The sequence below is a fragment of the Xylaria bambusicola genome, assembly GCF_022495145.1.
Source record: "Xylaria bambusicola strain CBS 139988 unplaced genomic scaffold F5B22scaffold_14, whole genome shotgun sequence".
In the NCBI taxonomy this organism is placed as follows: domain Eukaryota; kingdom Fungi; phylum Ascomycota; class Sordariomycetes; order Xylariales; family Xylariaceae; genus Xylaria; species Xylaria bambusicola.
The window spans coordinates 633555-646536 of record NW_025953567.1 but is presented as its reverse complement, the minus strand read 5'-3'; the positions used below and the strand labels follow the sequence as shown (position 1 = coordinate 646536).

The following is a 12982-nucleotide window of genomic DNA, read 5'->3' as shown; positions in this document are numbered from 1 at the left end:
TAACACCTTCATTATTGAACAACTGAAGACGTCCCGATAGCATTCTCTGATCTGCTCCACGGTGCGGCTCACTAAGGGTCCGGACACCACCCTAGGTATCCGGATACACACGCCGTGTATCATTACCTACTGTATTTACCCCCTCGTCATATTGTGCCTCAATAAGAACTTCTGTCGGGCGATTTCATCAGCATGGGGCATCGCAAAGTCGACCATGTACTCGAGCATATCACAGCACAGCACCCTGAGTCTCGGAACGCTTCTCTTCATCAGGTATTCAACAAGTATAAGAGTAATTTATCGCCCTTTACCTTATGAATTATTAGGTCAACAGAGCTACGAGGTGTACTGGTAGACTTAAATTGTAAAGGGAGTATGTAGATAAAGTATTGAAAAGAAGGAGGGGGATACCTGTCTGCCAGAGTGACGTTATTATTGCGACAATGAGGGGTAGCAGCCATATTCGAGTGATCAGATGAGGTTAAATACGCGGTGAATGCAATATATTGAAGTCGTATTAGATAGTAGACTTCCGTTAAAACTACTTCCAGGGGTATTTCGTGACCTCGTGAGATGCTCTATTCTCGTAAAATGTCCTCCATCCACCGATCATAATAGTAAATTCCCCGAATTGTCCCATGCGATGCTACCGTTGCGCCCTATATTCCCAGTATTGTACATGTCTATGGTGTTAAAAAGGAAGCAGGTAAGTCTAATTCAGATGTCGCCTTCATTTTGTCTTAGTTCGTAGCATTGGTTTGGAAGGGTCTCGTAAATGATTGCGCGAGATACTCTGCAGGCTTCGGAATGAAACCGAAAGAGAAGGAAGTAGAGTAAGACATGATTAAACCCATTGTTTCGCCTGTGATCTATAGGGTTAGAGCCTGAACTCATATATGGGAGGTAGACCTTACCTAGAGCAAGCAATCCTATATTTCTCAGCATAGATGGAGGCAGACCGTACGAACCGACAACCAATGAAACCGCCGGGCACCAGATATGTGGCCACCATGATTTCAGTGAGTAGGTTCCTAAGAATATATCGCCCATAGCGGTCGCTGATGCTGCTGTGTCTTCTAATATGTCAAGTATCTCGTTCGTGGCGTTTTGAGCTTGTTCTAGGAGATTTGTGTGGACATCGTACTTGCTTGCTAAGGTATCCGAGATGTCGATCAGTCGTTGCATACCCTAGCAAAAGAGATTGATTAGTATCGGAGAAGGAATGAAGGGAAAAAAAAAATACAAGGGCACCTACCTGCTCCAAGCTATCCTGTCTAGATTCCAACTCAGCAGCTTGGACACGAGAGGCCTCCTAGCTATAGGTTAGCTATCACACCATCGTATGCAGCGAACTAAACGACACGTACTATCTGACCCTGAAGCGCTATTGTTGCTCCTACAGCTGCCGCCATAGCGTCGGTCATAATCTGTATCTCTGATGTTGCTCGTTGGTTCATCAGCTGAAGGGATTGGCCATGAATTGCTGCTGCTTCTGCATCCCTGGTGGCAACTCCTTTCAACAATTCCTGCAACAATCTATCTAGATGTGCTGCACTTGCTATCCCAGAGTTTACTTGTTCTCGAGATTTCTGACATTTGGCCATTGTTAGTTATAAATAGTAACAAATCAGTACAGAAAACACACCTTGATCTCCTGCAGCAGATGGTAGGAGAGTTGATGGTCAACATACTCGAGATCCTGTTGTAATTTTAGGAGAAGCGGAGATAAACTTTCAACCCGCTCCCCAACCACCTGTGCGCGCATATCAATATCGTTCATTCGTTGCTCAATCTTCACATCGACGTCATCCGATAGTTTGCTCATGATCCTCGTTAGGCGTTGGAACAGAACGATATTTTGAGCTGCTAATTGTAAGTGTCATGAATTGAAGTAGAGATAGTCAGACTACCTTTTTCATTATCGGCTCTTGCCGCTTCGCAGAACCTTAATGCTTTGTGCCGATAGCTTACCCAAGTATTCCACGCAGAATCCGAGGTGCCAAGACCGGAGAGGCACGCATCAATTTCGCCAGATGTTACGTGTAGGTGTGCGACATTGCGTATTTGTAACTGACTCAAAGTTGTCTCCTGAAATTTTGCGCACTCTCCCGGAATTTCAAATCTTCCTCTTTCCAGATCACAGATTGCCAAGCTCGCAGCGTAAGAGTCAACAAAGTCCCTGATTTTACGGCCGCTGTCGGTTAGGACGGTGGCTTCGTCTTTGCCTTCAAGGACTTGGCAGTTATTCACAAGTAAACGGGCTGCAATCCGGTGACATAAGGGTTCAAATTCGAGTTCCTTTAGTTCGTTCAGCGCTAACTCGTACGATGTTGAAGGTTGTGTATTGAACTGAAGAAGCTGTCGTGCTGAGCTTGGCTCGAGGATCGGAACTGGGTCCTTAGCTAAATAATAACATCAACCTCACTGAATCATAGACTACCTAGGTAGGAGCCCAATTCCTACCTGGCTGCGTACCTCCCCCTCCTCGCCATGAAAGCGCCATTGCGGTGTTGCTGTGAATGAGGAAGGATACTAGCAAGGCCTGAATGCAGGCTAAGCAAGTGGTATGATGACCCATTTTAGAAATTAAGCATCAAACCGAGGGCATATCGAGTGAATGAGGAAGTGCAAAATAGAATAAATTATAATAATCTCGAATTAAGAGTATGGTCAACGTTTCTGAAGCTAATGGCCGTTGATGAGGGGAGGTTGTTGATCGAGACCAAAGCTTCGTTGTACCTTGCCTAACACCACCTGGGAAGACGGCGTGAGTCCAAGGCCCATGGAAACAGTGAAGGTTCTCAGAAGGTGCAGAAGATGGGTGACGTAACGCAAATAATGTTTGATCTTGTATATGTTCCTGGCTAGAGCTTCACGTAGGCACCTCAGGTAATGAAGATGTGAATGGAACCTGGTACTGTAGGTAAGGTACCTACGGCAAGTAACAAAGGCATATGAGGCCGTATCTTAATTTGTCTACGTGATTACTTGAGGGCATAGGTAGGTCACTAGCTGTCCCGGTAGATAGGAAGCTGCGAGGAATTCTCCCACTAAAAATCCTGCGCCTGCATTCTTGCGCGATTGCTTCGTAGAGAAAAAAGCAGGAGCGTAGAATGAACATGAAGTTCAACTGAAGGTGCCTGCCTTACAGGCCTGTCAGGGCGGTGGGACCCACCTGCTATCAATATTTCTACATACATACATATATGCTTTTATCCCAAGCAAATAGATGCACAAGATGTTACAGCAATGCAATATACACGTGATTTCGATGCATCAATTTTCGCGACGCCAAGCATGTATGGGGTATCGGTCGGTAATCGCTCCAATATTGAGGAACGAGACCTGATCACGACGTCCACCTTTACACAAGGCGTCCAATTGACGTCGGATCACCCACAATCACCATGCTTGCACCTAGCCGGAGCAAGGTACTCGAGAAGGCGATCTCGGGCACCGCCGTAACACTCCCCGGCTTCCTCGTCCCGGCCTTCCAAGCCTCGCCGCGCCGACAATTCTCCAACACAGCTAGCAAATCCTCGAAGCTGGGTCGCACCCCCTTATCGATTCCTCCCGGCGTTGAGATAATCATTGGAGACCCCATAGCGAAGAAAGACCCTACGACTTATTTAAGGATAGCGAAGCGCATTGCCACCGTCTCGGGACCATTGGGAAAGCTCGACCTAGAGATCCCCCCGTTCCTCACTATCCATAATGACGAGGCGGCGAGGAAAGTCTCGCTCACCATTGAGAATGCGAACTTAAAGCAGCAAAAGGAGATGTGGGGTACGTACGGACAGTGGCGCAATCGGGACGGCGGGATATAGGCATGATTACAAGCGAGTGTCGGATGAAGAAGGCTAACACGCAGGGATAGGGACGACATGGGCATACCTCAATCGCTATATTATGGGCGTATCAGAAGGACACACCGCAATCTTGAGGCTGGTTGGAGTGGGTTATCGAGCGACTGTCGAAGAACGGCCGAAAAAGGCACAATATGAAGGCCAGAAGTTTGTTTGTCTGAAGCTCGGCTTCACACACCCCGTCGAGGAACCAGTACCCCTCGGCGTAAAGGCTAGCACGCCGCAACCTACAAGAATATTGCTCGAGGGTATCGACAGAGAACAGGTCATGAGTTTTGCAGCACAGATCCGGAAGTGGAGGCGGCCGGAGCCATACAAGGGTAAGGGTATCTTCGTTAATGACGAGACTATCAAGCTCAAGCAAAGGAAGATCAAATAAACGATCTACCTGCTTGCTTGTTATATATGTATACGGTCTGGCGTTATTCGAGAGGGACTCCTCCGATTCAGCCTTCTATCTGTACTCTATATACGACCGCATATGTATACCCGAGCTAGGCACTAGACATGTACTTTTTTATGTATCCCCTGAACGCTGTACATCTTCATTTTCTTATTTGATGCCGAGGACCTCTTGTACAACGGTAAGAACTTGAGCATGGGCACCAGTGGGTGCGGCAACAACTCCCTTGTTGTTGGCTAGTGTCCTGCCAATGCTGAAGTCTAGTCGCTTGCCGTGAATGTCTGTGACAGCACCGCCGGTCTCTCGGACGATGAGGTCGCCCGCGGCGTGATCCCAGATCTTCTCCTGGTATGTCGCCTTAACCGGCAGTCGCAAGTAGATATCACCAGCGCCTCGGGCAATCGAAGCGTACTTGGCCTGTGAGTCCATTCTCACGCTAGGGTTAGTAATTCCTAGTTTCTTGGCAATCTCAGCCTGGTCGCCGTGAGACGAGTGACCAGCTTCAACACTTTCACAGAAGCTAGCTGCAGCAATGTCTGTAATGGCCTTCATGGAAATCTTCTGAGACGATGCAAGCCCGCCTGTAGTCAAGGGACGGCTTGTGGCGCCCTCGCCCAACACGCCAGAAAAGAGGCAACCCTTGCCCTCATCGGTCTGACCTGACTCCATACCTCCTGTGAGAGGAGCGGCGTCATCGATTGGTAGGTTGGGGCAGCCCAGAACACCGACTTTGACATCACCATCAACCATCAGCGCCAGGCACACGGCGTACTGTCCGCCTCGGAGGAAACCCTTGGTACCGTCAATGGGGTCAATAGCCCATATCCTTCCCTTAGCACCGCCCTTGCTGTTTCCGTAGTCAATGAAAGTGAGCATATCATCCTCACTCTTGATAGGGCCACCAAGCGCGGCCTCGGCATCCGCATCAGAGAGCGAGGTGCCCTTCACAATGTCCCAGATGGTAGAGCGCAGGTTGGCATCTTCGCGGAGCTGAGCGGCCTCCTCCTCGGCGACGATCTCGTCTTCCGGGAAGTTGTGCTTGAGGGCGGCGATGATGAGGGCCTGGGCGCCGAAGTCGCCGATGGTGACGGGCGACTTGTCGTCCTTGGACACGGTGCCCTTGGCCTTCTCGTGGAAGACCCGCTTTGTGAGGATGGCGGCGCGCTGCACGGCCAGCTGAGCAATCTCAAGCTCTTTGGCGTATGACGACATAGTGGGATGAGTATTGCGTGATGGGTGGTAGTAGCTGCGTAGTTGGCTAGCGGAGGTTGAAGACGAGAAGGAGGGGTGGTAAAAGTGCGAGGCGAGAGAGCTGAGGCGGGGCAGAGCTCGGGTGGAGAGGAAAAGAGCCAGAGCTAAGATGAGGAGTGAACAGACGATAAGGGATAGTGGTGTTGGAAATATCTGTTCGAGAAACCTATGCTTTTTGTTCTTATTTCGAGGATTCCTGTCTCTCATGCCCGGATCCTGCTGGAACTATGTAAGAGTAAAGGTATCTATGAACAGAGCGTTCGGCAGTCAGAATTAGTAAGACCGATTAGAGTTGACCCCTCCAAGTTGCGTAACATCCAAATCGGAGAACGGACTCAAACAATCGGAATGAGTGGACCTGGCCAATTATAGCTCCCGCGATTTGTTGTTTCAGAATATACGGTGCCTAACCTGGTAACCTGGTGACCTAATATTTGCAACCATTGAAGACTGCTGTAACTTGTGACCACCGAGATGGACCATTCTACTATACACGTGAACCGTTGGAATACCACTCGCGATACGCTTGTGAGTTTGCTGACAGACACGTGACTATACCTGGGCCCTTTTGGACTTGAGAAATGACGGTCTCCAGGCTTCAATGTTTCTGGACTCTGTTGTAATAGACAACTACTAGTGTAATTCCATCTACTTGTATATAAACTACTGGTACCTCACGGGACTATCTATTGTTCTCACACGAGGATGAATACTTGCCACGCGCTGTTTTGCCTTTTATCATGCATTTTTGTTTCATACTAAGATACTCCGTTTTCCATCGTTGACTCTTGCTGAGGTGTGAGAAACGGTGTCCGCAGTTCACCATATTCCTCCGACAAGCAAATCGAGACAATGCCGACACTGAATAGATTCAACCAGACATGGTAGGGTATCATCCTGTTCTTATTGGCGAGTCATGTACTGCATAACCGTTGGCTTTAGGTGGTCAGTCCTTGGTCAGTCTTGCATGCCAATTCCTGCTCGAAGCCGAGACAGGTATTTCCATTGTCCGGGTGATAGATATGACGGCCATAGCTGCGTACTTCTCTTCACTCGCGATGGAGTGCAATTCTGTCGAGATGTAGCTGGAATTCTCGCTGCAGGATACTTGGAAGAGTGCGTATCACTATAAGGATAGTTAGAATCATGAACCTAAGTCGAATAGAAGGGAAATACCTAAAGAAGCATTTAGACATGAAGGGTAGGGAATTAGTGGCTCTCGCCTCCACCAGGCTTACCCATTCCAGCATAGACCCAGCGAAGTGTGGGCGCCTTGGCTGTCTCGGCTGTCGCCTCTCCGACGACAACAGCTTTGATGTCGCAGCCAAAAGTAGAAACCAGAGAAAAACAATGTCACTTGTTTAAGAATAGATTATATCCTGGGGTAGTTATTCCGCAATCTACCTGCAGCCCTCGCATTAGAATTTTTGTTTAATACCTAAGCTTGATATCTATATTAATTTAACCAAAGCAGAAATTTCTTGGTGCAGATTTGGCTGCGCCCGGAAGCTTTTGAATCCAGTTGGTGGCGTCTAGAGATCACATTCCATTCGCCCAAGAAAGGAACGACTTTGTGCCCAAGAAAAAGCCTGAGGGCTGGTTGCACTACACTCTTTATCTAACCGAGAACCTCAGATTGAGTTTCGTACATCGGTTAAATCATGAATGCAACCAAACGAAAGTTCAACACTTTGATACAGGGGATCGGCGCCCGATCACCTCACGTCCCAGACTTAGACGACCGATATGCGCCAATCCAGGATGAACCAACCGCATCATCGCCTCTGAGCCAACTATCCGCCTCTATCTCGACTCCCGATGCCACCGCGAAGGCCAGCGCGCCCACACACGATCCCCCTTCTCCCAGCACAGACCTAAATAAACGGCGCCGTATTGGTGTCGTCGAGATGACACCTCCAAGTGGAAAAACAGGCACAACCACAATATCCAACGTGGTACTGAAGAAATGGGCAGCAACACCCCCCAAAGTTGCTACACCACAGAAGGCGACCCCGAACGAGCCACCGAGGTATTGCCCAAGCGATCGTGATGCCCTCATTCGGCGCCTCGGGACCTTCCAGGAGCTAACAGAATGGACACCCAAGCCTGATAAGATCAATGAAATTGAGTGGGCGAAGCGAGGATGGGTGTGCCAAGGGGGGGAGCGAGTGCGCTGTACTCTGTGCAACAAAGAGCTTCTAGTGAAGATCAACAACACAAAGATCGTCGATGGGAAACAGGTCCCTATGGTTGTTGGCTCGGATGTGGAACAAGGATTGGCTAAGAGATACTCTGAATTGATCATTGAAGCACACGAGGAGGACTGTCTCTGGCGGAGGCATGGCTGCGATGGTAACCCGCACCGCACCCTCTCACACTGCTAGCAGACTGGATTGAGGATATGATATGCTGACCCGTCTACAGATTCTCTTCTAAGATTGCCTCTGGCGGTACCACAAACAGCCCTCACTTCCTTGCGCGAACGCTACGACGACCTCTGCACCCGATCATCATTCCTTCCATATATATTCAATCTCCGTCTCTCTCCAGCCCTAGATATAAAAGCCGCCCACGCCCAACTTCCTCCAACATTCTTCACCAAACCAACACCACCCAGCACGAATTCCTCAACACCCAACGATGTAGCTCTTACTCTAGCTCTTACCGGCTGGCAAGGCCTCACGAACTCGCGGATCGGCGCCGTCCCTAACACAGCTACGTGCGCCACGTGTCTGCGAAGGCTAGGTCTGTGGATGTTCAAAAGCAAAGAAGTCGACGAAGCCACCGGCGAGGTCCTCGTCCCCGCACCCATGGACCATCTCGACCCGGTCCGCGAACACCGATTCTTCTGCCCCTGGCGCAGCGCAACAGCGCAGCAGAACCCGGGCGCCAAGACGAAGGACACAAAAGCGGGCTGGGAGATCCTAGCACAGACGCTGAAGAACAGCGCATATCTACGCCAACAAGCCGGGAAGAGCGCCCATCGCAACCCATTCCATCGCGCAGCTGCTTCCTTGCCAGGTACACCGTCGCGTAGTAACAAGCGAGACGTCGAGGAGCAAGAAATCCTCGCCACACCTGAAAAGCCCGGAGGCGACGAAGAGGAGGACCTCGCCGCCAGAGACGCAAAGGATAAAGAGCGATGGGCGAAGCTCCGGAGAGTCAAGAGCCTCTTCGATACGAAGGGCAGGAAGAAGCAGCAGCGGGCACTGAGCAGTCGGCCGGGGACGGCCAGTAGTCGGCCCCCGACGGCGCACTCGCGGCAGGAGAGCGTGGGCGGTGGCAAGGTATAAGGGATAATGTGAATCTGGGCTGAATATCTTTTCACTTTTTTCTTCCCTCTTTCTTAAGCTCAAGTCATATAGCTAGCGAATTGGCATTTAATGTGAACCACGATACCCGATTTCTGAGCCTTTAAGACCGAAGCGTAATACATATCCTTGGTCGATATTCATAGCGTTTTAAACACGCGTTCTACTTCGGGTTCATTTATGTATTATATACCACGGCGGTGTAACACGATCTGGTCGTATAACTGCATCGACGGATATCACGAGAGCACTGGGTCGAAGAGTCTCGTTACATTTTCTATGTACAGCGTTGTCTACCGTCTGCCTATGAGCACAAGTTCCTGCGAACATGGTTTGAATGAATGGAATAATATAATACAACTCCTTCCAAACGAACAACCAACCAGTCATGCGTAAATAATCACGCCTCCCAACTCCCGCAACGCCATCACCAACCCCTGAAGCACACCGTCACCCCATTTCAAGCACCGACATCCGGCGCCCTGAACCCCATCCAAGGCACCCTCGTCTTGAGCGCCAGACTGCTCATGACGACGCTGAAGCTGCTCAGCGCCATGGCGAGGCTCGCCCAGACCGGGTCGAGCGTGACGTGCTGTCCGCCGACGGTGACGGCGTACAAGCATCCCGCGGCAATGGGTATCGCGACGAGGTTGTACACCAGCGCCCAGGCGAAGTTGAACTTGATGCGTCGGAACACGGTGCGCGAGAGCGAGAGGAGCGTGACCACGGCGCCGAGGTGGGAGTTGACGAGGACGAAGTCGGCGCTGGAAATAGCCACGTCGCTGCCCGAGCCGATGGCGATGCCCACGTCCGCCGTGCTGAGCGCCGGCGCGTCGTTGATGCCGTCGCCTACCATGGCCACCGTGGCGCGGCGCGTCGTGTCTTCTTCCTTGCCCCGGCTGCGCCGTGCTTTCAGGATGGTCTGTAGGTACTTGATCTTTTCGGATTTCTGCGTGGGCAGGACCTCGGCGATGACGTTGTCGACGGGGATCCCGACGCGCAGGGCGACGGCGCGCGCTGTCACCGCGTTGTCGCCTGAGAGCATCCATACGTCGCAGCCTCTTTGCCGTATAGACTGTATTACTGCGGGCGTTTCGGGGCGGATCGAATCGGATATTGACAGGGCCGCTGAGAGCGTGTACTTCACGTTGGCTTCGCTTGATGATGTCGGCTTGGTGGCGACCAGCGCGACGGATTTCGCTTCGGTTTTCCATGTTTGAAGCGATGCGCTAGCAGCTGGTGGTATGTTGACTGAGAAGTCCTGCATTAATGCTTCATTTCCAATTACTATGTGAAATGTTTCGTCCGTTGTGTCGCCACTACACATCGCTTTGAGCCCCTTCCCAGGGATCTCTTCGACATCGAGTACTGAGACAGATTCGGATGTCTCCGCCTTGCAGTATGTTACGATAGCCTTCGCGATAGGATGGCTGCTATTCTCCTCGACAGTTCGGATTGCGGCGAGTAGACGAGCATGCGCTTTCCCCCCAGCATCCTCATGGAGATAGGTCTTGGCGTCCGTCACACTCGGCTCACCCCCTACAGTTAATGTACCTGTTTTGTCGAAAACGACGCAGTCAATGCGACTTGCAATCTCGAAGGCTTCGCCACCCCCTTTAACAAGTATGCCATATTTCGCTGCAAGACCACCGCCGACGAAGATGGCGGTCGGTGCGGCAAGGGCTAAGCCACAGGGACAGGCGACAACAAACACCGCTATGGCGAACTGCAAGGAGAAGGGTACAGGATCTCGAATTCCCAGATTATTCTCGGTCAGACCAATAACTAGCCAGACGACCCACGTGAGGATTGCGATCAGAGTGATGACAGGCACGAAGTATGCAACGAGAGCATCAGCGACCTTCTCCATCGGTGCTCGCCTCGTCTGTCCTTCGCGAACGACTTTAACGATCTTATCGAGCATCGACTGTCCCGCTGTACCGGTTATACGGATGAGGATCGGCGCACCTTGATTGACCGTCCCTGAAAAGACTTGATCGCCGACGTTCTTTTTTATGGGGCGAGACTCGCCAGTCAAGCTCGCCTCATCGAAAAGCGTGCTTCCCTGAAGTATTTCTCCATCGCACGGGGGAGAGGCGCCATGAGGGACACGGACAATATCCCCGAACTCCAACATATCCGTATCTACGATTCGATCGGTTGTGTCTTGGGATTTATTCTTCTCAACGAGGATTGCCATCGTGGGACGAAGTTTGCCAAGTGCCTCAACGGCATTCCCCGTCTTTGACTTGCTGTACGCCTCGAGAAAGCGCCCCGCGAGAAGGAACAAGGTGAGAAATACGACAGAGTCGAAATAGAAATCGCTGTCGTCGATCATGTGGAGATTCTTAACACCCGCGGCTATCATTTGCGCAACCGATGAGACGTATGCAATAGTAGTACCGAGTGATATCAACATGTTCATGCTACCGAATCGATACAGACGTCGTAATATTGGGGCTTGGCTCCCTGGCCGCCATAAGGACCATATCTCTTTGATGGTGCGTCGGTGAAATATATCTGCGGTAAAGAAGTATACAGGTGTTGCTAATATGAACAGAGCGATCTGAGCACGATTGATGCCCGACACCCAGGGGTGCATCAGAAACTGCTTGCCTGGATTACTTTCTGGAAGCAGGCTCATGTAAACAATGCCAATTACAAAAGTAGGAACTGCGATAACAAGAGTGATGGCTGTACGAAGAAGAATCTGCCTCTGGTGCCGAGCCTGTATCTTCTTCGCACGTTCTTCAAGAGTGGGTGGGTGGTAGATGGATGCCTTGAAGGCCGGGTCACTTGCCTCTATCGCCGCTAGGATATGACGAACTGTAAATGTTGGCGTCTGAGGAACGTAAGTGATTTCCAGAATAGGGCACTGCCACGTAGGACGGCTATCGATCCGTATGCTTTGCTGGAAGCTGGCGACACTGGCTGCTACATGGTCGCCGCAATGCGGACAATAGAACCCGTCAATACGTATTTGTACTGTGCGCTGATGTAATGCCTCCTTCTCCCTCTCGTCATCCACGGCGCTGATCTGGTCGAGATGGGCATCATATCCCAGATCCTCAATACTCTCAACCACATGGGCAGCGTCTTCCTTGGTGCCAATGAACTCCACGACCGCACTATTGGATACTAAGTTGATGGTGGCCTGAGTAACCCAATCCTTCTTATCCAGTTCGCTTTTGATTGCGTTGACGCAGGAAGCACAAGTCATCCCACTGATAGCCAATGAAGCCCTCCACGTTTTGGTGGTGTTGATAGCATCTCCAGCCAGTGAGGATGTATGTGTAGGCGTGATAGCAGAACGCGCCGAGCTCTGTTTGCTTGTGCCAGGGCTCGGCCGTTCTTGATTCATGTCAGACGTGGCACCTAGTATGACCGGAGTCCCTTTCGCCGTATCTACTCGGCACTGTTCACAGCTGTTGAGATGTGCCCTAGTTCTCTCCTCTTTCGCTTGACCCCCTTGCGTGTGTGATTGTGAGCGCTTCTTTAACCTAGTAAGGTAGTTTTCGGCAGCGCTAAACCTGCTGCTAAGTGACTCGGCATTCTCAAGGAAGGGGTTTTCCGGACAACCGACGCCATTGTCCGAAGACAGACTAGATACCTCGAACCCGGCGGCTTCCAGCTTGGAGACGAGCTGCATGATGGGGATTCGGGGATCGTGGTCGACAGCAACGCAAGAGGTGATGATGTTGGGCGACACCCACCTAACGCCGTCCAAGTCTTGCAACGCATCTTTAATACTGGATACACAGGTCGGACAATGTATATTGGCCACGAGGAAGGTGGTCACAAACGGATGTAACGGCATTGGCGACGCCATCTCAATATCCCCAAAGCAAACAGATATTGAGCTGTGGGTCGTGATGGTGTTGTTACCGAATAGCAGACCGTCGAGACAACTTAAAGCCCGGCAGAGAGTGGATATTGCCTACTGTAGCGATGCGCATTCATCCGTATGTATGTATGTATATTAAAGATAGGGTGACATCGCAGAAGGATACAAGATAGACGATATAGGCTGAAGGGGGTGGTGACAGGCCTCGGGCACCGATGACGTAAAATGCCGTTTTCGTATGTCCAAGAGAAAAACAAGAAGAAGAAGAAGAAGAAGTAAACAGGCTCCGTTGTATGGATGCGTGGGC

The 12982-nt window shown here is 50.8% G+C and overlaps 5 protein-coding genes across 5 annotated transcripts; 2 read left to right on the top strand and 3 right to left on the bottom strand.

Moving 5' to 3' along the window:
* Positions 1-473: 473 nt before the first annotated feature.
* Positions 474-3119, bottom strand: F5B22DRAFT_601580 (uncharacterized protein). Its single transcript, XM_047974623.1, has 7 exons — positions 2464-3119; positions 1911-2402; positions 1646-1863; positions 1368-1589; positions 1256-1312; positions 915-1188; positions 474-862 (listed from the first exon to the last, which is right to left on the bottom strand). Exons 1-7 carry the CDS (start codon positions 2576-2578, stop codon positions 741-743), a joined length of 1500 nt encoding a protein of 499 aa, XP_047832182.1. The 5' UTR covers positions 2579-3119; the 3' UTR covers positions 474-740.
* Positions 3120-3407: 288 nt separating this feature from the next.
* On the top strand, positions 3408-4245 carry F5B22DRAFT_645326 (54S ribosomal protein L6; the record flags this gene model as incomplete). Its single annotated transcript, XM_047978563.1, has 2 exons — positions 3408-3786; positions 3878-4245. 2 exons carry the CDS (start codon positions 3408-3410, stop codon positions 4243-4245), a joined length of 747 nt encoding a protein of 248 aa, XP_047832181.1.
* Positions 4246-4419: 174 nt separating this feature from the next.
* On the bottom strand, positions 4420-5481 carry F5B22DRAFT_635552 (3',5'-bisphosphate nucleotidase; the record flags this gene model as incomplete). Its single annotated transcript, XM_047977164.1, has 1 exon — positions 4420-5481. The coding sequence occupies one exon, from the start codon at positions 5479-5481 to the stop codon at positions 4420-4422; it is 1062 nt and encodes a 353-aa protein (XP_047832180.1).
* A 1552-nt stretch (positions 5482-7033) lies between these two features.
* F5B22DRAFT_90075 (C3HC zinc finger-like-domain-containing protein) lies at positions 7034-9052 on the top strand. Its single transcript, XM_047980679.1, has 2 exons — positions 7034-7872; positions 7945-9052. Exons 1-2 carry the CDS (start codon positions 7182-7184, stop codon positions 8811-8813), a joined length of 1560 nt encoding a protein of 519 aa, XP_047832179.1. The 5' UTR covers positions 7034-7181; the 3' UTR covers positions 8814-9052.
* On the bottom strand, positions 9053-12950 carry F5B22DRAFT_90098 (heavy metal translocating P-type ATPase). Its single transcript, XM_047980680.1, has one exon. It carries the CDS (start codon positions 12658-12660, stop codon positions 9292-9294), a length of 3369 nt encoding a protein of 1122 aa, XP_047832178.1. The 5' UTR covers positions 12661-12950; the 3' UTR covers positions 9053-9291.
* Between the last annotated feature and the right edge of the window lie 32 nt (positions 12951-12982).

What these genes read in the sequence shown, in the direction of transcription:
- F5B22DRAFT_90098 (XM_047980680.1), bottom strand. Translation starts at nt 12,660, where the DNA reads ATGGCGTCGCCAATGCCGTTACATCCGTTTGTGACCACCTTCCTCGTG.
- F5B22DRAFT_601580 (XM_047974623.1), bottom strand. Translation starts at nt 2,578, where the DNA reads ATGGGTCATCATACCACTTGCTTAGCCTGCATTCAGGCCTTGCTAGTA. An exon ending in AGGGGGAGGTACGCAGCCAG is followed by an intron (nt 2,403 to 2,463) that starts GTAGGAATTGGG and finishes GTTATTATTTAG; the next exon opens with CTAAGGACCCAGTTCCGATC. An exon ending in AAGAGCCGATAATGAAAAAG is followed by an intron (nt 1,864 to 1,910) that starts GTAGTCTGACTA and finishes TACAATTAGCAG; the next exon opens with CTCAAAATATCGTTCTGTTC.
- F5B22DRAFT_90075 (XM_047980679.1), top strand. Translation starts at nt 7,182, where the DNA reads ATGAATGCAACCAAACGAAAGTTCAACACTTTGATACAGGGGATCGGC. An exon ending in GCGGAGGCATGGCTGCGATG is followed by an intron (nt 7,873 to 7,944) that starts GTAACCCGCACC and finishes ACCCGTCTACAG; the next exon opens with ATTCTCTTCTAAGATTGCCT.